Source organism: Diadema antillarum, unplaced genomic scaffold (assembly GCF_040938485.1).
Source record: "Diadema antillarum isolate AM-2024a unplaced genomic scaffold, OU_Dant_1.0 scf00000018, whole genome shotgun sequence".
NCBI lineage: Eukaryota > Metazoa > Echinodermata > Echinoidea > Diadematoida > Diadematidae > Diadema > Diadema antillarum.
This window is the reverse complement of record NW_027270907.1, coordinates 1,029,307-1,051,505: the sequence shown is the minus strand read 5'-3', so window position 1 is coordinate 1,051,505 and position 22,199 is coordinate 1,029,307. Positions and strand designations below refer to the sequence as shown.

At 39.3% G+C, this 22,199-nt stretch overlaps 1 protein-coding gene across 1 annotated transcript in view; it reads left to right on the top strand.

Annotated features, from left to right (window-relative positions):
* LOC139727848 (sushi, von Willebrand factor type A, EGF and pentraxin domain-containing protein 1-like) overlaps positions 1 to 21,644 on the top strand; it is a 36,211-nt gene extending 14,567 nt beyond the window's left edge. The window contains exons 8-23 of the mRNA XM_071638825.1: positions 455 to 616; positions 1,043 to 1,303; positions 2,164 to 2,318; positions 2,900 to 3,185; positions 3,895 to 4,165; positions 4,512 to 4,722; positions 6,113 to 6,263; positions 6,990 to 7,202; positions 10,523 to 10,651; positions 12,304 to 12,426; positions 12,929 to 12,966; positions 15,872 to 15,970; positions 17,867 to 17,918; positions 18,398 to 18,923; positions 19,681 to 19,994; positions 20,521 to 21,644. Coding sequence (XP_071494926.1) covers positions 455 to 616; positions 1,043 to 1,303; positions 2,164 to 2,318; positions 2,900 to 3,185; positions 3,895 to 4,165; positions 4,512 to 4,722; positions 6,113 to 6,263; positions 6,990 to 7,202; positions 10,523 to 10,651; positions 12,304 to 12,426; positions 12,929 to 12,966; positions 15,872 to 15,970; positions 17,867 to 17,918; positions 18,398 to 18,923; positions 19,681 to 19,994; positions 20,521 to 20,717 — 3,188 coding nt within the window. The 3' untranslated portion in view covers positions 20,718 to 21,644. The remainder of the gene's footprint in view (positions 1 to 454; positions 617 to 1,042; positions 1,304 to 2,163; positions 2,319 to 2,899; positions 3,186 to 3,894; positions 4,166 to 4,511; positions 4,723 to 6,112; positions 6,264 to 6,989; positions 7,203 to 10,522; positions 10,652 to 12,303; positions 12,427 to 12,928; positions 12,967 to 15,871; positions 15,971 to 17,866; positions 17,919 to 18,397; positions 18,924 to 19,680; positions 19,995 to 20,520) is intronic.
* The last annotated feature ends 555 nt before the right edge of the window (positions 21,645 to 22,199 follow it).

The window sequence follows — 22,199 nt, the reverse complement described above, 5'->3', positions numbered from 1 at the left end:
AGGAAAGGAGGTAATGAGAGTAACCAAAGAAAGAAATGAAATTGCACTTAACTAGACAAAAATATGACATACGGTCAAAGCTGCCTTAGCTGCCACCTGTCTATAGCGGTCACCTGCCGTAAACAGTCACTTAAAACAATTCCTTCGAGAGAAAAAGCCGTGTTGAAAACTCTGTGTATAAGGCCAATACAACAATACTCCCGGGAAAAAAGCCAATGTTCGAGACCCTGTGTATAGCGGTCACCTGTTTATAAAGGCTACTCTTTTTCAGTCCCCATTGGATAGCCGCTATGGGCGGGTTTGACTTTGCATCAGAATGTAACATTAAACGGATAGGTTTCATATAAAGGCATTTTGCTCAATACAAAAACTGGCGGGTGATTGATTATAAAAAAGGACGGGTTTTTAGAAGTAACTTATTACGCTGTTTTTCTCCAACTTTTTGCGTCATCAGAAATCTGTCCACGAGGTTCTACGTCTCTCACCGGCTTTGCCCCTTGCACGCCGTGCCCTCGGGGCTCGTACCAACCAGCTTCCCAGCAAACTGAGTGCATACCTTGCCCTGATGGCACATTCACTCACGAAGCTGGAGCACATGCTATCCAGTATTGCCAAGGTTTGAAGAAAACGATACTGCTTGCTAGCCTCGCTAGCCTCTTTGATTCATACGTCAGATTTTAAAGATTTAAATTCTGCTTGGTTTCTTTTATTTTTCTTTTGTCGATTTACTTTTCGTTTCTTCTAATTTGTAAATGCCGATACAGTTTAAATATCGCTTGACATCGATCTGAGATGAAGTTAAACTGCGTATGTGATGAAGTAATATTTATTTTTCTCTTGTCAAGTATAGGGGTTATCTATTAGGAACGACTGGAGATGTATTGCGTTGATATGATGTGAAAGTAGATAATTTCGTTGATTATGAACCCACTTCCCAAAATATCAGACTGAGGACTCGTGAGTTACACCATCGCACTCACATACACTTATCCCGTCGTGCTGAAATGCTTCATTTTTCAATGAATTTATCCGCCGTGTCCAGCCATCAACGAGTGCGACTTCAACGGACGCAACCCCTGTCTTAATGGAGCGACGTGTGAGGATCTTCCACGGGGGTATCACTGCGCCTGCCTGCCCGGCTACACCGGCCAGAACTGCGAGGTAAATATCGACGAGTGCTACAACAACGATGCGTGTTTAAATGGAGGCACTTGCGTGGACCTAGTCAACGGCTACCAGTGTAGTTGCCCTCCGGGATTCCATGGCGTCAACTGTCAGAACGATGCCGATGACTGCCTTGGAGGTGAGAGCCACTTTCATTCACAAGTCATATCGCAACATTTCGACCTCATCTGCTCTATCTATCCACATATCACAATCTTACACAGTAACACACACAAATGCAAGTCGACACAAGCACAAATCGACACTAATACCTTGCCCAACATATTGCGTAAAGGCATCTCATTTCTTGAATATTGAAGTTTCACATTTATCCCAGGAATGAGATTGGTGTTTGGTGTTTTTTGCAAACATGTTTACAGATTTCCTATTTCTTTCCCTTCTCTGCTGAGGTCGCCAATCAACTCTAATTCAGTATGTTATGGTGGCAGTCTCCTTTATTTTTTCTCAGGCGCAGTGCAATAGCTATTATATCAATTCTTTCTGTGGCAGTGAAAGAATATTATAATTTCTTTCCTCACATTCATGACATACTGTGTGGACATTCTCTGTTATCCGGCCAAGTCGAGAACGCACCCGTCCGGATAACTAATCTGGTCCGATATTCGAGAAACAATGTTTATATAGGCCTACCTTTGCCTGTAACTGCCGACCCAGGGGTAGCTATACATGCTATTGGTTCGTAGCGTGGTGTGATCTCTGCTATCCTATTAAGATGGTCACGGAAATCAAAACATTTTGAAATATAAAATTCACGCAAGGGTTTTTTTTTACATTATAGGTAAATCATGTGATTTTTTTAGGAGTTTTAATTGAGTGTGAAATTACTTTTGTTTCTTTTTCGTTTTCACTGCGTGTGAACAAGTCCGGATGATAAAGAAGTTCGGACAAGAGATAGCTGGGTAATCAAGGTCGGGCTGTTCATGGGAGAAAGCGTCTGCATCATTTTTTTTTTTCGCATTTGTTTACTGATTTGGTCAGCTGATTGCCGTTTTGGTGGAAAGTGTGTCGATGGGATCAACTCCTACACGTGCCGTTGCCAGGACGGTTTCACCGGCGAACACTGCCAGATTAATCTCTTTGATTGTGCATCGGATCCTTGCCAGAATGGGGCCTCCTGCATAGACCTCAAGTCGGTAAGCATTGCTCTCAAATCAGGAGGCTTCACATTCTCATCTTCAAAAAAAATATATATTTCTCACTTTGATATTCAGATGTCGTCTGTGTTACATTAGTAGAAGAATAGGGCCAATCTGTACTACAGACTTACAGTATCTTCATTGTTGTATTTGTAATATGCATTTATACGATGAATTGCGCTAATTGCATGTACACCGGGCATATTCAATTTTGCGTTAATAAGTTAATACAAATGTAATGGTAAAAGTTTAATCCTATTCAATGAAGTAAATTCAGACATAATGTGGGATATCGCATATTAAATACTTTTGCCTATAAAAGTTAAGTTCTTTCGTTCAATCACGCATTTCATTCTAAAAGACGGGCTTATCTGAAGAGAACGATGCATTTTAGCCCAATTGATTACAGATTTTTGATAGGTTGTAAACCGTTGTGGTACTGTAAGCCAAATGGGCATAGTCATGATAATAACAATTAGACTTTGTACTTCGCCGAAGCTTTTTGTCTTTGCTGCACGTGTCAGTGGCACCTCAGTTTAGTGAAATTAATTACTTTATATTTTGTGTCGAAATCGCAGAACTTCACGTGCTGCTGCCCGCTCGGATACACTGGCCGTTATTGCGAGTTAATAAGGGATTACTGTTTGTCATCACCGTGCTACGGCAACGCTACCTGCTCCTCATCAAACACCGGCTACGCATGCGCATGCCCCCCTGGGTTCGAAGGTCACGACTGTGACGTGAATATTGACGAATGCCACACAAGAAATGTCACCTGTGAAAATGGCGGAATTTGCACTGATGCCATCAGCGACTATTATTGCATCTGCCCACTTGGTTTCGATGGCGTCCATTGCCAAACAGGTACAGTTGAAAAAAGTATAGAGCCGAAAAGTATTCATGTGGAGGACAAGGTGACAGTCAGCCGTAATTAGCATATGTATACATTTTATACCCGATACCAATTATAGTTAAGTGCCATAATGTATGTTGTATCACAGTTTACTGAAGACAAATAGCAGAGTAGGCCCTATAGTTTCGTCCTCTCTGACTTCTAAGTGAATATTGTGATCTGTATATATATACAGTGTATGTGTTTCTATCAAACACAGAGAAGTCTATACCCACTGATTCAGTTTCTTTTCTCGATTACGTTGACATCGATGGGAACATGCTGTTTTAAAGTATATGCAACAAATGATCAGATACCGCGACAGTCTATAGACTTCGAGATATTGATAACCATACATTTGTGTGCCGTAACCCGCATGTTATCACCATCTATTCCTCTTTAATTTTCTGTTACATGTACAGTACAGGGTATCACTGTGTGATGCTCACCCTAACTTTTGTTTCATGTTTGTAATGTTTATGATATCTATGCTATGGTCATTACCTTCTCGAATAAGTAGTAGTAGTAGTAGTAGTAATAATAATAATGATAATGATAATAATAATAATGATAACAAGCCAGTTTTATTCTTCGTGATTTAGTTCATTACTAAAAACTTTATTTCAAAACAAGTATTATAGGCTGACCCATAATGTTTTATATCACAATTGATAATTTCAGAACTTTCGTCAGATTACGATCTTCATTTTGACATCGTGAGAACTGTGAATAGAGCAGAATTAGAGGGCGTCCTCCCAGACCTCTTCGAATTCACATTGGCCTTCTGGATGCGCACGTCGGACCGGGTCAATTTTGGTACACCAATTTCCTATGCAGTGAGAGGGGCGGAAGGTGAAGAGGATGTTGACAACGCCCTCACGCTGCAAGATTACAACAACTTCGTCCTCTCCGTGAACGGGGAAAGTGTGGCGACCTATGTGTCGGCGAATCAGTAAGCTGCATGCTTGCCATGTCAAGAATAATTTTAAATTGAAGTCAATCACATCATAGGTTGTTTCAAAATCGTATTATGCACGGATACATTAGGTAAGACCGTTTGACACAAATACATATATACTTACATGTAAAATCGTGTGCTGCTATGTTAATTATGTTTCGTATTTTTCAGTTTCAAGGGTCTTAAGTTTTCGTACACATGTTTGCAGTGCATTAAGATTGTAGAGACATCTTGCTTTGACATCCAAATAAGCCTGCATGGAAATACATTTTTGGTGTTTGAGATTATTTTTCTGTAAAAATTGGTCAGAGTCGTGTTATCTCTTGAATATCTCTCTCAGAGATGACCGCTGGTATTTCATCACCGTCACCTGGTCGAATCATAAAGGGGCGTGGTCGCTTTATCTGGACGGGAGACTAGAGACATCTGGTAAGAGGCTCTCCAGTAAAAGACCTATCAGGGGGCGTGGCATGTTTGTCGTCGGGCAGGAGCAGGACAGTTACAACGGGTCGTACGTCCCAAAAGAGTCATTCCTTGGAGCGATTACACAGGTGAATATATTCACATAGGAAATATTCGTTATTCCTCAAAACATCCCTTGGGATCATATCTTACTTCTATGGCAAGCCAAATGTCCCGTAATGGAGAAAAACAAAGCTTATCGGCAATAATTTATCGCTCAAAAACTGAGTTTATAGATCGATAAACTTAACTAATTGACGGAAAACTCGGTTTATCGGTCGACAATACCATGTACATAATATATATATATCGTGATAGAACTGAGTTTATCATGATAAAGTTTTATATCGAAAACCTAATGTATCTACAAAATTTGTACCTATAAACTGATTTATCGGTGAATAAACCGAATTTTTCAATTTATGGGACATAATTATATGACAAGCCGAATGTCTCATAAAGGTGATAAACTGAGTTTATCGTGGTTTATCGCCAGTAAAACCCAGTTTATTGGTCGATAAACTAAAAAACACGAAGTTAATCACGAAAAATGGAGTTTCTCTCGAAAACCTAGGGGTTTTTTTTCGATTTATGGACATTTGGCTTGCCATATATGTGACGTGAAAACCCAATAGCGTTCATGGGTCTCCCGATTTCTTCCCCGCCCATCGGGGTTCATTCGAAAGCAACAAATAGCACCGATTAGAGAATAATGATTATTATGTGCATCGAGGCGTACGTTCATCGGTAACGGTCGACCCCAGTCGAAATTTTTTCGGCTGTGTTTGTACCAAAGACACAGAGATCAGTGATAAACCTGTACACAATTTGTTACGTAAACAGCGCGATTCTCGAATAAATGGGAGCAGTACAGCCATCCCACTTCGTGTTATCTCCTTAAGACACTGACACCAAATTTAACTATTGATTTCTGTATCGTCGTAACAAACGGAAGAGTTACCCAACATCGCAAGGAATGATTCATGCAAACTGGATTCCATGTATTAATTACGTATTCAAAACTCGGGAATCCTGTGAATGAAACTGGAAACTTTCTTAAATATTAATGTGTACGTTGCAAGGAATAAACTTGATATTCGTAGAAATTATTCAGTATCATATATTCTTCTTCTACTACGACATCATGAAGTATTGTGAAGTTCCCCACTACAAACGAAGGCAGCACATGGAATTGACCGACCTTTAGGAAGGAACTCATGACTTTGAACTGATTGTCTCATTTCCTGCTAACTTTCAATGTGTGAATGCTTGTTTACATTTGGAGAAACTTCTTATTTTAAACAGCCGGTTAGAATTCTCAAAATGAAGATGTACACAAACCAATTTATAAGACAGCATGTTAATTTAACGAAATCACATGAATACAGACGGAAGTACATATCGAAATATCGAAATACTTTTTAAATACTGAATTATTGTTTCTGTTGGTTGTTACCAAATGTCAATGCCGCACATTAGGTCAATATGTGGGACTACGCCATGGACTTGGACGAAATTCTTAATCTCCAAGCTTCGTGTTCTCCCACGGGCAATGTGCTGTCCTGGGCTCAACTGTCGACGGGAATCAACGGCGAGGTCCGGGTCCAAAGCCCATCGCGACAGTGCTCCGGTAACCTCTCCAGATCCCTTGATGTTTCTTTTCGTGTGTCTGTTTTTGCGGTCATGTCAAAAAATCGTTTCGTCGAAATCAGAGTCTTGTCCGAAAAACATCGACTTATCGTTTTGGCAATAGCATATGCAGTATCTAGATTGAACATCTGCGATAGCAAGTCTGGTATGATGTACCGATCAATCCATTTGAAAATTAAAGTTGGTCAACATGTTATAGAAATCCTGCCTGGACAGGAATTGAACCAAGAAAATACTTATGAATCGACGTCATACATCAACTTTGCACATTGTTTGTTAATTTCATATTAATGATCACACACGTGAGTGATTTGCACAACTCCATATCTGAGGTAGAATTCAATGATTGACAACAAGCATACTGGGTCCACTTCTCTGGTATGATAATGTCCCTTTTTATGACAGGTCATGGGCACTTGTGAAATGTGACATCAAAGGTGACATATTATATCAAACGTGGGAACATCTTCGTACAATTCATGGAGTGTTCTAAAGAAATGTGAATAGCACAAGACCGCTCAGAAATTAATGACGTGTAAATGGATGAACTTGATATGCTTACAGATTCACACTAAACCAAAAGTAGTAGTAACATCCCCTTATTAGTACAATAAATGCGTGGTCACGTGTCATCTCTGAGCCAATCAAATGCTCAAGTCTCTTGTCTGCATTTTGATCATGACGTCTTGCATCCGTCTCTCAATAGCACTGGATGACTGTGCTGCGGCACCGGATTACTGTAGAAATGGCGGCACGTGCGTGGATTCTCACGACGGTATCTCCTGCAAGTGTTCGCCCGGTACTTACGGACCGACGTGTGAAAACTTGGCGATACCCTGCTTGCCCGACAACCAGTGTCTTAACGGGGGCAGCTGTACTCCACAGGGCGATGGCTGTCTCTGTCCCCTGGGATTTTCAGGTGAGATGATGCTGAATTCGAACCAACTTCTTTCTCTTTTTATTCTGTTTCTAAACATCATTCCGTTATTATCGTTTATTTCATTGTCGGCAACATTGTTGGAAGTAACTCTGATACTGCTGCTTTGGTAGTATTGTAAAGCCTAACTTGATATGCTATCAGGGGTGTTATCATTATTATCATTTCTAGATTTTTTCATCATCGTTATCTTTGTTGCTATACGACAACTACGACTAGGACTGTTATGATGAACATCACTGCCGTCCTAATTGATTGTCATTGCTATATCAGGGTCAATGGGGTCCACAGCCGTATCAACTTTTACCAGTGTGCTCCTATGGATTTAAAAAAAAAACAACAACTTTGTGTGTGTGTGTGTGTGTGTGCGTGTGTGTGTCTGTCTGTATTTGTCTGATTGATTGACTGATAATTGAGTTATTCATGTTGAAGAGACATTAATTGCAATATACATTGAAAAATGTACTGTTTAGGTTTTGAATTGTATTTGTATTGTTTTTTGATAATGATACACCCAGATTGGGTTAATTCATGAATGATTTGAATGAAATAAATAACGAGGAAAAAACAAAAATGTGTGGGCGTGCTGATGTGTGTTCACGCGTTTGTTTGATTTTTGTTTTCTTTTTTATTTATTTATTTATTTATTTCTAATCTTTTGTCAGGGTAGTCCATTCACCAATAAATAGTGGTCTTCCATGGAGCCCTGAATAATATTGATGAACATATGTACATTAAATAGCAAAACGTATATACAGAAGATGACATAATACAGTGTAGATACATACCAGCATACTGTACATTGCAAAGTAACATAAAAAGTACATGCCACAGCAAGAGTTCACCAGAATGCCGAAATAACAATTAAAAACGCTATTATACAGGAATGATAAAGCCCAGAATGAATTTCGTGTGTTACTTACAAATAGCAACTTTGCTTAAACAATCTCTTAAATGAATATATGGAAGAAGCTGATCTAATTGAATGATCTAGCCTGTTCCATTCAAGTACAGAGGATACGATTGGGCTGCACTTGTGACAATCATGTTTGGCACACATAGATTTCCACTGTCTATTAGCCTTGTATGATGTTCATGTACATCAGTAAGCTTAACTAAGTGCACCTGAAGGTACGAAGGTGCTAAGTTATGGACACATTTATATATCATCATAACGCGGCTGAAATCAAAACGTTTGTCTAGTGTCATCCATTTAAGACTTTTGAATAAATCAGCCGACGGTGTGGCATATGTTTTGTCCAAAATTATTTTTGCTGCCCTCTTTTGAATTTTTTCTAGCTTAGTTGTATGGTATTGAAATCTGTTTGACCAAACAACAGAACAGTAATCAAATTGTGGTAACACTAGACTATTATAAAGTAATTTTAGGGATTGTTGGGGCAAAAAGGCCTTCGCTCTCTTTATCATGCAGACACTTTTTTGGGTACGTTTACATACATTTTCGATTTGTTTAGACCATTTCAGTTCTTCATCTATTAAAACACCTAAACATTTAGTGAACTGAACTCTTTTAATCCGACTACCATCTAATGACATACTGAAATTTTCAATTTCCCCGAGATTAGCACGGGAGCCGATAATCATGACAGAAGTTTTGTCAGTGTTAAGGACGAGCCGATTTTTCTTAATCCACCCCATTACTTTATTTAGTGCAACAGTTATCTTTTCTTCCAAAACTGTTGTGTCATTAGCCATGGCTCGACACTAACTTTTTTGTTTGGTGGCCCGATGGGCCACCAAAATCCTAAATTTCAAATTTTTGGTGGCCCGAGAGAAAAATTTGGTGTCCCGAAAAAAAAAAACATTAAAAGTCCTTTTTTTTAATGAGTCAAATATTTAAGTTTTATGATAGTAAGAATTAGAAGTTGGACATACAGTGTATCTACTCATAAATAAACTTTAACAAACTTGCAACACTCACTCTCAGGCACTCATTTAGTCCTTTCATCCATCCTTTAAACAAATTTAACTGCTAATTTCTGGCGCAAAAAGTTACGAATTTATTGACATACTTTTCAAAAAATTTTGGTGGCCCGAGGCGGGCCACCAAATTTGCCCTTTTTTGAAATTTGGTGGCCCGACTTTCATTTTTGGTGGCCCCGGGCCACCGGGCCATCGTTAGTGTCGAGCCCTGCATTAGCACTGACAGTGAGGGTCGTATCGTCAGCGTACATATCTATAACACCTTCTGAAGTACACTCGGGTAGACTGTTGACATATATTGAAAATAAAAGGGGACCAAGAATTGACCCTTGAGGTACACCCAATTTAATAGTTGAAGGGTGGGACTTGGCTCCTTTGAATTGCGTCACTTGCTGTCTGTCACTTAAATAGGATCTAAACCAATCTACAGTCGTCTTACTACACCCTATACACTTTAATTTATGTAAAAGTAGGTCATGATCTACAGTGTCAAATGCCTGTTAAACTGTTTAAGATAGATACAACACTGAGATAGCAATAAAAGGAGCAATAAATGTGTAGGCCTACTCGACATAATATGTGACCCTGCACCTCAAAACAAACAAATAGTCGCCAGACATTAATTTTTAGTTAAGACCATATTCTGAAAGAGTAGACTTTAAGCTTTAAAATAATGTATAACTCAAATCAAATGGACTCTCCTAACCTATCTAAATATTGGAAAGAAAGCACAAACTCACGAAAAGTGTGAAAAGAGGCTCTGAGGTACAGTGTCTATTCAAGCGCTTAATCTTTACCAAACCGTGCTGGCTGTGCGATGAATGGGACAAAAAAAAGGAAGTAAACCACCAGAGTAGCAACCATGAAGGGATTATCAGATTAAACTGAAATTAAACATGCCTCATTAACACATTCTGTCCATAATCAATGCCAATTTTTAAAGCAGTAGCACTATCTTTTCAAAAGTTATTGTAGTTGAAAGTGAAGAGTGTGGACAAGGTTTTTCAGATTTGAAAAAGGGATTCTAAAGACACACCTAATCACACTATTCTACCAAAAATGTTCGAGATAAACTGCTAAAAAAACACACTTTCCTGCCCGTTTTATGATACCAAATTTTAGCATGATGTAAAAGAAGACCCGCTCTTTCAGAAAATATGAAAAAGTCAACATCGGCTAGGTTGACCCATTTCACTTATTTTCAGTCCTCACGCAAAATCAGTGTGTGCGACTTTATGTTCGTTTTGAGGTGCACGGTCACATATGTACTGCCGCATCCACTCTCTTCATGATTCGTGAAAAATGCCGGTGTTTATATTGTTATGACGATGATTTTTTTTTTTTCTGTTGACTTTTAGGCCGACGCTGTGAGGATGCGATAGCTTGTGCAAACCGCAAATGCAAACGCAGAAGCAAATGCACTGTAGTCGATGGGCGTGCAACGTGCATATGTCGACCCGGTTTCACGGGTAGATTTTGCAAATACGGTAAGAACTACAATGCCTACTTTTTCTTTCTTAAAACAACAACAACAACAACAACAACAACAACAACAAATTGTAACCATACATAATAACCTTAAATAATCTTTGCTGTGGCTCTTTGATACTTCATTAGCGTATTCATTATTCATAATTCAGATGCCAGTTGTCATTTATTCGTATTCCACATTTTCAGATAGGTGCTAACCAGCTTCGGTCTCTTCCGCATGCCATATGTACACACGACATGGAGAATGCGGAATGCCAAAAACTATCATTATCAATTACTTTTTCTTTTTCTTTTTCTTTTTTTTTTTTGGGGGGGGGGGGGTAATTTGTTAAAATCGTGCATGCGTTTGATTTAGGGCCTACCCCTTTCTACAGTTCTAAGTGTTTATATTCGGACAGGTAGGACCCTGTTGAAGCACGAGCAAAGCTTACCTTCATTTTGTCCAATTGGAAATATAAACGGATAATCTATTTTTTGTTTTCAGATATAGAATGGTAGGCATGGTCACATTGGCATTTCTACAAATGTGATGATCACTTGCGTGAGACGAAAAAACGATATGTATTTCACCTGGGTTGTTTTGTGATCATGAGTAATTGTAAAATCATATCAGATTTGACATGAACATCATTTTGCGACGAATCATCATCATTGACGAAGTCGCACTATTATATGTGTAGTTCAGCTCCCAATTTTAGCAAAGTTGTAGTCACGACTTTTGGCGAGCTTGTTACGAGTGCCAAATCGCAAGAAACCTTTGAGTCCTAAGCACGGTTCCCATTTAGCCGAGTTACAGTGCCGAGGTTTGGCAAGTTGTGGCGAGTTGCCTCAAAGGGGCACTCGCGCTAACTCGCGTAAAGCTCTTTATGTAACTCGGGATAACTCGCGACAACTCGCGTAACTCGTAGTCAATATGCACAACTCCCCGTGAACTCGCGAGTGGTTCAAAAAGTTTTCAACATGTTCAAAATTTTCCCTAACTCGAAGTAACTCGTACCGAACTCTTTTAAACTCGTAATTTTACTCGTATTACTCGTAACAAACTCTCAATACTCGGACGAAGCTCGCGATGAACTCTTCGTAACTCGCCACCTTCAAGTATAAACGCGAATTCTGCTCGAGTTTTATGTGTAAGGGGGAGTTGCCCTCGAGCTAAGTGCGAGTTTAGATCGAGCTCTGCGACATACAACGAGTTTTGTGTTCGCTTATTCAGAGTGCATTGAACTGACCTTTTGATATGGAATTATTCACATTTCACAGGGATTGCACGAACTCATAACGGACTCGTAACGGGCTCGTAATGGGCTCGTAACAAGCTCTTTGTAACTCGATGAAAGCTCGATTTAAGTCGTACATAATGTCATCACAACTCGCCCCAAGATCGGTGTGACTCGTATCACGCTCGGATCACTCGTACCGCTATCGTAGTAGAGTCGATGTTGCCTCGTAGATCACTCATGCGTAGCTCATTAGAATTGACAAATTTCACGCGAGTTCACGCGAGTTCACGCGAGTTCAAGCTCTTGCAGCTCGGCACAAATCGGGACTCCAACTCGGCTAAGTGCGAACCTTGCTTTAGTTGTTGTTCGCCCCTTTCTTTCGCTGAAATTTTCAATTAACACTCATTCATTCCCATCGTTGAGAGCAGATATAGACGAGTGTTTGGCGGACAACGGAGGGTGCGAGCATTCCTGCCAGAACGCAGCTGGGTCGTTCCAGTGCTCCTGTCGTGAGGGATACGCCCTGCAGGATGACGGCAAAACATGCATCGGTGAGCAGGGCCCTGTTTTATGAAGAGTCATAATTGATTATATAGTTGATTTCTATGGTAAGTCTATGGCAGCCTGTGTAGTAAGGGAATTTATAATCAATTACTAGTATATCTTTTGATAAAACGGGGCGCAGGATAAACTAATTGGTCAATCATTTATTCATTTGTTCAGTAATTCATGTTGATATAATTATATTATGTAGATATATATATGTATATATATATATATATATATAGAGAGAGAGAGAGAGAGAGAGAGAGAGCGAGAGAGAGAGAAGATTGGCAATAGACCATGTTGAAATAGCTACGTCCGTTGAACGATTCACCTTCTCGCACTGTATATAGATATATATAATAGATATAACGGAATATATAATGAATAACATAACATGAGACATTACATCTGACTGTCTGTACAGACGAGTGTCAAATCTAAGCCACTATAGTGGTGGGAAATTCAAACCGTCTAAATTTGTGTTTTCTTTTCGATTCTGTCAATTAGATACGAGTTTCTGCAGACACCATGACACTTTTTATTCGGTGAGTTCTCTGTTTAATAATGCTTACCTTGGCATTCAGCAAAGACTGAAATCCCGTAGTCGTGCGTTTCAATTTCAAATAGGGTAATTACAACGTTCACACAGATGATTTTACCCCCCAAAAAAATCGATTTTTGGTGTTCGGTAGCCCGCTTTCTTTCTTGTTCCCCTCAAAAGGCTCATAGGGGAATGTGCGGAAGGGCCTTATCGGAGAGCATAAGAGACGCTGCTCACGAACTTTGCAAAATGAATGCGTAATTAGGAGATGCCATGCTTGTGTGTGGAGACTTCAGTAAAACAGATTCCACATACAGAGGAGAAAAAAAAAAGTGGAACAGGTTGATGATAATCAACCTTGTAATGTTACTCCAATGAGCCGGCAGACGGACAAGTCAAGAACTGTGACCTGCAGTGTTGTAGATTAACCACTCTGATATGTAAGTTTAAACATTATTAGCCAGCTGACATGAGAAAAGGTCAGTATGATCCATTACATAATGTACTATTATTATTATCATACAGTATGTCCCCAAAAAAATTGCAATCAGATTTTTGCATTGATAACACCCAGTATGATTGAACTGTTTATATGCTACTTCAGGGTCTTAAAATATAACATCTTAGATGTATTTTGCAGAAAATCCCAATCAATTTGGTTAAGCGGTAACTGAGAAATGTGGATTGTTGTAAAGCATGTCATGAGTCTGACTGATTCTTCCAAGTTTAGCACTTGGATGCTCTTGTATGTGAACACAATAGACACAGCTTGGAGGGAAGAGATTCCTGACATGCTCTACAAAATTCCTCATTTCTCTCTGACCACTGAAGCAAATCGAATGGATTTTTCTGTAAGATGTGGGCAATGAGTTATAGTTTCGTATCCTGAAATTGTATTTGGATTGATTTATTGTTTTTAAAGTTATCATTGCGGAGGGTCCCTTTGTATTTTTTTTTTACATACGGTACACAAATAAACATTGCATAATAACGGTTTAGGAAAATAAAGGGCAAACTACTGAGCTGAATGTGCTACAATACGTAGGTAGCCCTTAACGGATCTAATTGCCCTGGATCCACGTCAAAGTTTGCGCATCTTCCACAATAACGGCATTCTCCACGTGTATACACCCCTTTTGTTGAGGTGTGGTGTGCATTGTGCACAGTATATAAATATGGCCAAACCAGCACCCAGCGTCGTCTGCTAGTGTGCTTATTTATACGATTTATACAAGCAGCATGACGTACGTGCAACGAATGTGGCGAAATGTCCTGCGAAAAGAAGCACAGTCTTGCATGCTCTAAAGCAAAACAGGCACTTTATTTCAAAAATTTTCGGGAGTTATATGCAGTATTTTTTTTTCGGGATCCTATTTCAGGATTGCTATGGGAAAGATCTGAAAACTAATCCTAATTGAAAACATTTTGGGTAAACATATAAAAGGGACCCCCTATTTCAAAGAATTTTCGGGATTTTTCTTCAGCGAACTGATCCCTTAAAATATGTATAACCCGTTCCCGAAAAAATCGGGAATGCTCATACAATACAGATGATCGTCTGGGGGGGGGGGGGGGGGGGGATGAGATATACAGCGGAAAGTAAACCAGTTCCTGTAGTCTGTATGTATGTATTGTTACATATTCCAAGTTTTAAAATAAACCATAAACACATCACAAAGTCTAATGAGTGAATTTACGAATACAGCAACTAAGACAATCAAACTTGTAAAATATGTGGAATCTACATAGAAGCATTGCTTGAAGGGCGAATAGATTCCCAAAATACAGATTTGAGATAGTATTCTTACATGAATTTACAAATTGAAAAGAATGACAAATTATGAAGTGGGGAAATGCAGTCGTCGCAGAATATAAAATAAGAAAAGAAATGAAATGAATGTCCGCTACACAAGAGTAGACATGCTGGAGACGAAGTGTAGAGAGTTATTGTGTGATAAAAAAATGATAGAGGCGCGAGTCACATGGCGGAGATGCATAGTATGCACATAGATGCCCAAATTCACGAAGGTGGTACAATTGGAACCATGGTTGAAACCATGGACAATTTATATGGAGCGCCAAGTGTCGCGTGGCATTTTTCGTTATGAAATCAGTCATTTCGTCGACGAATTCGTCGACGAAATGACTTACAACATAACAACGACTGCAAACTTTTTCCAATGTCTACAAACATTGTCTGTTGTTAACTGTTAACCCATGTCTGAATGAATTCCAAAAGACGTGCTGTCGGAATCAGAGAGAGTAATATGTCAATAGCGTAGAATCAAGTGAATTACCGTTTCACACCATGAATTCATGATCTAGATTGTAAAGTCGGTATGTTCCAATTACCGAACAATTCTACCGGGGCCACTTTGGTATCAGCATTGTACTTAAAACTCTTTAAGCCATCACATACTTTGTTCTCAATTCTGACCAGAACCATCCTCGCGGAGGCAGGCGTAAAATCGCGTGATCGATTATTCATATTTTGATCGATCACTCTCAAGTTTCTGATATCCCGTAATGTAACTACAAAATGCAGCTATGAGTACTCTGAAATTTTATTTGCAAGGTCGAATAGGCCCATAGCTTACCTTATGATCATAATCCAGCAGAATTATTATAATAATCTATCACAATAAACGATATGTAATGATATGATATGACAAGATATCGTGATTTTTATCATTTTAATGTTTATATTATATTATGTTATATTATAGAGTATTATATAATATGGTATATTATAATATTATAGTATATTATAGTATATTATAGTGAATCACATTATATTATGACACTTATATCATATTGTACTATACTGTATTATATTTCATTTTATTGTGTTTTGTTACATTTTATTATGTGTGTGTATCTGCCGTCTGTCTGCCTATATTTCCATGTAGAGGGGAGCTGTATGGGATTCTGGTTGCGATTCGTGTGTCTGCCAGAATGGACAGGCTCAGTGTACCCCGAGGGAATGTCCATCCATAAGTTGTTCCCAGGTGAGATCATGAGTGATATTTAGAATTTTATTGTCTTTTTTGAAACGAAATTTAGAGCTAAGCCTGTTTAGGAAAACATTCCCATCTGCTGCAACCATATGATATACAAAGTAAAATCATAAGTCTTTAATCGGTTTGTCCACTAAATATTGTAAAGCACCTAATGTTGAACATATGATTTTAATCATCACAATTCCCTCTCCCGTAGATGTCTTTTTGTCAGTAATGCAATAGAAATGTATATAAAATGTCTGTCAATGGGAGACTTTAAAGTCCTACTACCTTCACCTCAGCTATTGCACAATAAATTATTTTTTATCACTGACATCATTTTGTTTTACCTTCATTGCTTTCCTCCATTTCAAAGCGGAGGGCCCATTCTTTTACTTTAATGTTTCACATGTGTAGTTGCGATTGCTTATCCTTTTTATTGTCTCGCCCACCGGAGGTGAAGGCGAGACTAAGGGATCCAAATGGCGTCCGTCCGTCGTCCGTCGTCCGTCACAAATGTTAAAGTTTACCTGCAAGACTCTCTTATGATGCATAACTTGGCAACTGTTACAGCAACGGCAGCCACACTTGGGTGATAGAAGCACTAGGGGTATCTTCATGTTATGGTGTTGTCGGAGGTCATGTGATAATGTCAAAGGTCATTTGAGGTCATATATTAACGAGTATGTGCAAGACTCTCTTTTCTATGTTAAAGTTTACCTGCTAGACTCTCTTTTGACAAATAACTTCACATGAGTTGCTTGGATTACAACCTAACTTGGGTCATAGATGCACTGGGGGTACCTTCATGTTATGGTGCCGTAAGAGGTCACATGATAAGGTCAAAGGTCATTTGAGGTCATACGGTAAAGTGTACTTGCAAGACTCTCTTATCCCACGTAACTCAGCACATGTTGCTACAATGGCAATCAAACTTGGGTGATGGTAGATGTCTCTTGGGAAGTTGAAGGTAACCACAAGTTCAAAGGTTACAGACGGGGGTCATCGAACTTTTAGGGCCCAATATTAAGTTTTTAGGGCGCATTTCGTTTATGGCTTATAACTTTTGATCCTTTTGTCCGTTTGTGACCAAACTTGGATGGAAGATGTCCCTTGGTGAGGTGAGGGTCATCACAAGGTCAAAGGTCACAGACAGGGGTCAGCAAACTTTTAGGGTTCAATGTTATGTTTTTAGGGCGCGTTTTGATTGTGGCTCATAACTTTTGATCCCTATGTCCGTTTGTGACCAAACTTGGACGGTAGATGTGCCTTGGGGAGTTAAAGGTCATCACAAGGTCAAAGGTCACAGAAAGGGGTCAACAAATTTTTAGGGCCCAATGTTATGTTTTTATGGCGCGTTTCGATTATGGCTCATTACTTTTGATCCCTTTGTCCGTTTGTGACCAAACTTGGATGGTAAATGTCCCTTAGGGTGTTGAAGGTCACCACAAGGTCAAAGGTCATAAGCAGGTCAATTAACTTCTGGGAGTTATAAAAAATATTAATTCCTTGAATGCGAATGGGCGAGACACAATTTGGCGATTGCCTTGTTTCATTTTTTCCTCATGAATCAAGATAAATAGTTTTACCCTCTTTGTATGTAGAGAATGTGCCAATTATACGTTGCTTTTTTTTTTATTACGGAAATTAACTTTCCATATATAGACAGTCTGAAAAGACCGAGATATCACGAGACGTTAAAATAAAGTACGCGTTTGGCTAGCAAAAATGCGAAATTACTGCAGAATAATATATGCTACTAAATCTTATCCTTCTGCAATTCTTGACATAAATATCTCCAGTCTCCCCACCCCCCCCCTTACATGGAGATTTGTTCCGCAACTTGGCTTTGTACACAGATGTAACTTATTTTAATTTTACTCTTTTTTTTCTCTCGTAATATAGGAAGAGACGGAAATAAGGTTACCTGGTGCTTGTTGCACATCATGTCTTCCAGGTAATACAACAAAATCAGAAGAGAACCAAATGGAACAATATTATTTATGTTATGGAGGAGACGAAATTATGGGCTTTAGTTATTTCACAAAGACTCTTATCCGGGTCTAGAACACGCCATCAAATAGTTACAATGCTTTAATCGAAGGATTGTCAAAAATTGAATGGGAAAGAACACACGAAAAACTCCTGCAAGCGTTCCGTACTTAAACATTAAAGACAAAACAGCACCACAATCTAAATCGCAGTAACTAATACGTATGTGATTACATGATAATTTACAGATATTCTGCGGAGTGATGGTGTGGCTTTGCTAAGCAAAGTTGAATTAATCACGAGACCACTTAATACAACGTTAAAGCAATTTTCTTTGTGTATATATCGTGCGTGTGTGTGAGTGTGTGTGTGTTTATATGTGTGTACGTGTGTGTTTGGCGATGACAACCAAGCCTTTATTTATTTTCATGTCCCCTCATTTAGAACTGAACACGTGCTCAGTGGATAGTCGGGGCCTATTCATCACTTTCGACGGGTATTCGTTCAGAAAGATGGGAAACTGTCGCTACATTCTCACCCAGGACTGTAGCGGCGTGGCCAACTTCGAGGTGCACGTCGAGCACCGTCAAGGCAGCCACGACGTCGTGACTTATCAGCCGGTCGTCTACATCTATATCGATTGCGTAGAAGTCAAAATAGATGCAGATGGTACTGTGTACATCTTTGGCGAGCTAGTGACCCTGCCGTATCTTCACGACAGTCCACAATCTGTACATATAAACTCAAGAGGACCTTCGGACATTTTAGTTGCAACGAACAAAGGAATGTTCGTCGAGTGGTCTTCTGAGAGGGGGGTTATCGTACATCTTTCGTCGCAGCACAGTTCGAAGGCGTGCGGCTTGTGCGGGAATATGAACGGGAATCCCGAGGACGACACGTTGACCAGGCAGCTGATCACAAGCCAAACTACGATGGAGCTTCTCCACACCTGGAAAATCGGCGGCTACAAGTAAGTAATTTCACCTCCCCCTTCCTACCGTCAATTAAGACTCGACAACAGAAAAACAAGCTTCTCATTAGTCACCCGTAATGAGTGAAAAGACAAACTTATCTTTCTCTTCTCTTTTTTTTTCATTTTACCATTACTATGAGTAAAAATCATCTCCTTGCATGCCGTTGTTTTCATTTCATTTCATTTCATTTCATTTCATTTCATTTCATTTCGTTTCGTTTCATTTCATTTCATTTCATTTTTATTGTTTCCGCATGGTACAATACTAGTAATCAACTATGATCACTTTCGGAAATACACACATGGTTCATCATTATTCATGGCTATTTCGCTCATGAAAGGGTAAGCAAACCATTCTAGACAGAAAGCAGAGATATAATTAAAAAGAATCGAAGTACCATACAGGAGGATCCCCAGTAAACCGAACTTAATATTTTGGGGTCTCATTGAATACAAAAAGAAATAAATAAACAGTAATTAACCAACTATCGACTTAACTACAACCAAAACAAACTACTTCATACAACAAAATATACATGGTCATGTACACAGGTGATGCTAAGAAAGAAAAACAAAGAAGAAAGGGATGGTGATAATGGAAGATGGTGAGAAAGAACAGGAGAGAAAGAAATAGAAAGCACCGATGCCATTTCTTTGCTTTACTTGATTTGAAAGAGATGAACTCCACCGTCTGACGTAATTGCATCTGTAACACTTCTGGTCAATGTTTGTTTTTTTTTTTTTTTTTCAACAGGTACTGCAGGCCAGTGGAAAATCGACCTCAACAAAACGCTCTGAAATTTGGACGCATCACAACGGAAGCCTGCGGGCTCATGAACTACCTAGACTTCTGCCGGGCGAGGGAGAAGTGCGGGGTGTTTCGGCACGAGCAATTTGCAGTGTGTCACGAGCGAGTCGATCCCACGTCATACATGGCACTGTGCGTCGAGGATGTGTGTACGTGTGGAGTGACGGAGCCGTGTCACTGCGAGGCCATCTCCGCGTACGCCAACGAATGCGAGCGCAACGGCGTGACGATCGAAGACTGGAGCGCCATGACGGCGTGCCGTAAGTAACCAGTGAATGTCAATTGGTTGGCTTGGTTTGGTTTGGCTTAGCTTGGTTTCATTTCTGTATTTTTTTTCTTGCCAGGTTCAGCAACAAATGGATACCAACGGATGCAAAGTTTGCAAAGAAAGCAGAAAATAATTTGTGCTGTAATAGTAGTAGTAGTAGTAGTAGTAGTAGTGTAGTATATAGAAGTAGTCGTCGTAGAAGTAGAATTGTAAATAGGAGTAGTAGTGGTAGTAGTAGTAGTAATGATAATAACAACAATAACGATAATAATAATTATACTAATAATGACAATGATAACGATAATACACACTTCTTTGTGTAGCGCATTTCCAATCAAGCATAAACCGCGATTTACACGGTAAAAATCGTCTCAATGGCGAGATCAAAAAGAATATCAGAACACGTGATAATTGTGGTCGTACATGAACAGATGCTGCGAATCCGAGGACGTCGAGAATTGTTCTTATTGGTTATTGATATGCGTGTGTGCGTTTTTTAATTGTGGTTTGTTTTGTAGACGTGACCTGTCCGCCGACCATGATGTATGATGACTACGGCCCACCATGTCGACCGACCTGTGGGGACCCACAAGGAAGGAGCTGTCCGTTCTCCAGCAGTCAGTACGTCGCGGGTTGCCAATGTCCGGCTGGGAGAGTTCTGAACAATTGTCAATGTATCACCCTGGACGAGTGCCCGGAACTGAACGGAGACTGACGATTGTGTTCCGAATCGACTTCCTATTCTCAGAACATTCTTCTTCAAACTCCCGATATACGACAAACTTGACTCGAGAAAAGTAATATTCACCTCACCAACCTCCTTCCCCCACACACCACCCCCTTCCTATACGAAAGAACTATCCTTAACCGTTGACAAACCACATCAGTTGTAAATGATAACTTGAAGCCGCTTGGGATTTCTATAGCAGCAAAAATATGAACTTCACTGAACATTATGTAGGACCTACAGATGAGGCCATCCCATTTGTTAACAATCTCATGAATTAGGTATGAGAGTGCCATTAGACCCCCTAACTCACTTAGAGGGAGGGAGCCCCACTCAATCAAAACCTGAGGAACTTCTTCACAGGAATGCCAAACGCGCATCAAATCCAAACACCTGTATATGGAAGAAGACGTGAGCATGATATTATTATGATCTATGTGGCGGTGCTTCCTCTGAATTGGAAAGCACTATTATCCCTTACGACTAATAAAAATTGGAAGAATCTGATCTTATATTCATTCAATATTTTGATCCATCTAAGTTTAAGGTTGTCAGTGAAAGAAAATAATAAGTCAATAACTTCTGAAGTGATGATTTCAAAGTCCTTGGTTTAATAGCTTGGGTTGGAACCAGGTGAGGGCATAGCCACTCAGGCCAGGTAAGGTTGTTTAGAACCAGTTTCCATGGCGATGAATGGCTATGACATCACACTCTCGTACTCTATACACACAGTCATGTATATGATTATTAGTGAACTTGAGAGCTAAACTTGAGAGATAAGTTTCCAACCCTTTTATATAGACGACGTACTGCTTACAAACTTCTACTACTGTAATGAATGATCGAGTTGAGTTGCTGTTTCTAAAATAGGCAACAATCAGAGTCGTAACGAGTTAATAAAATCTTGGTCTAGTCAACTCGATACTTGTTGTGTCATTGTTCATTCATTTCTAAGTTATAAAGGTAAATTCTATCCCTACGCGTAATTTTGAAAACAAACATATCATTGCTCAGAACAATGTCCATTTTGTAAAGGGGATTTGGAAACACTAATTGAACATATTTATTAGAGATTCCAAGCGGAATATAACAATACAAGATTCGAGTTGAAATATGTTGTAATATCATAAGTGATTTTGTAATATTTTGGAAGAATGTATGTCCTTATTCAATAAAGATATGTATATATCATATGCGTGTATGATGTTCAACATTATATGACAGAAACATTTGTGAGGAATTGTTCAAATACCGGAAACAGCTCAGAGGGGGGACGGACCTCTGAAATAGTTTCCTTTTTATGATCGGGGGGAAAATACCCCTGAGTTATGGCAATAACCCAATATTTTAGCTTTGCTTGCTGATTTCGATTAACATCATACACAATCATTGAAGAGAGTGGAATCATTTATTTATCTATTTATTTATTTATTTATTATTTCATCTATTTATTTGTTTATCAAGTCTTCC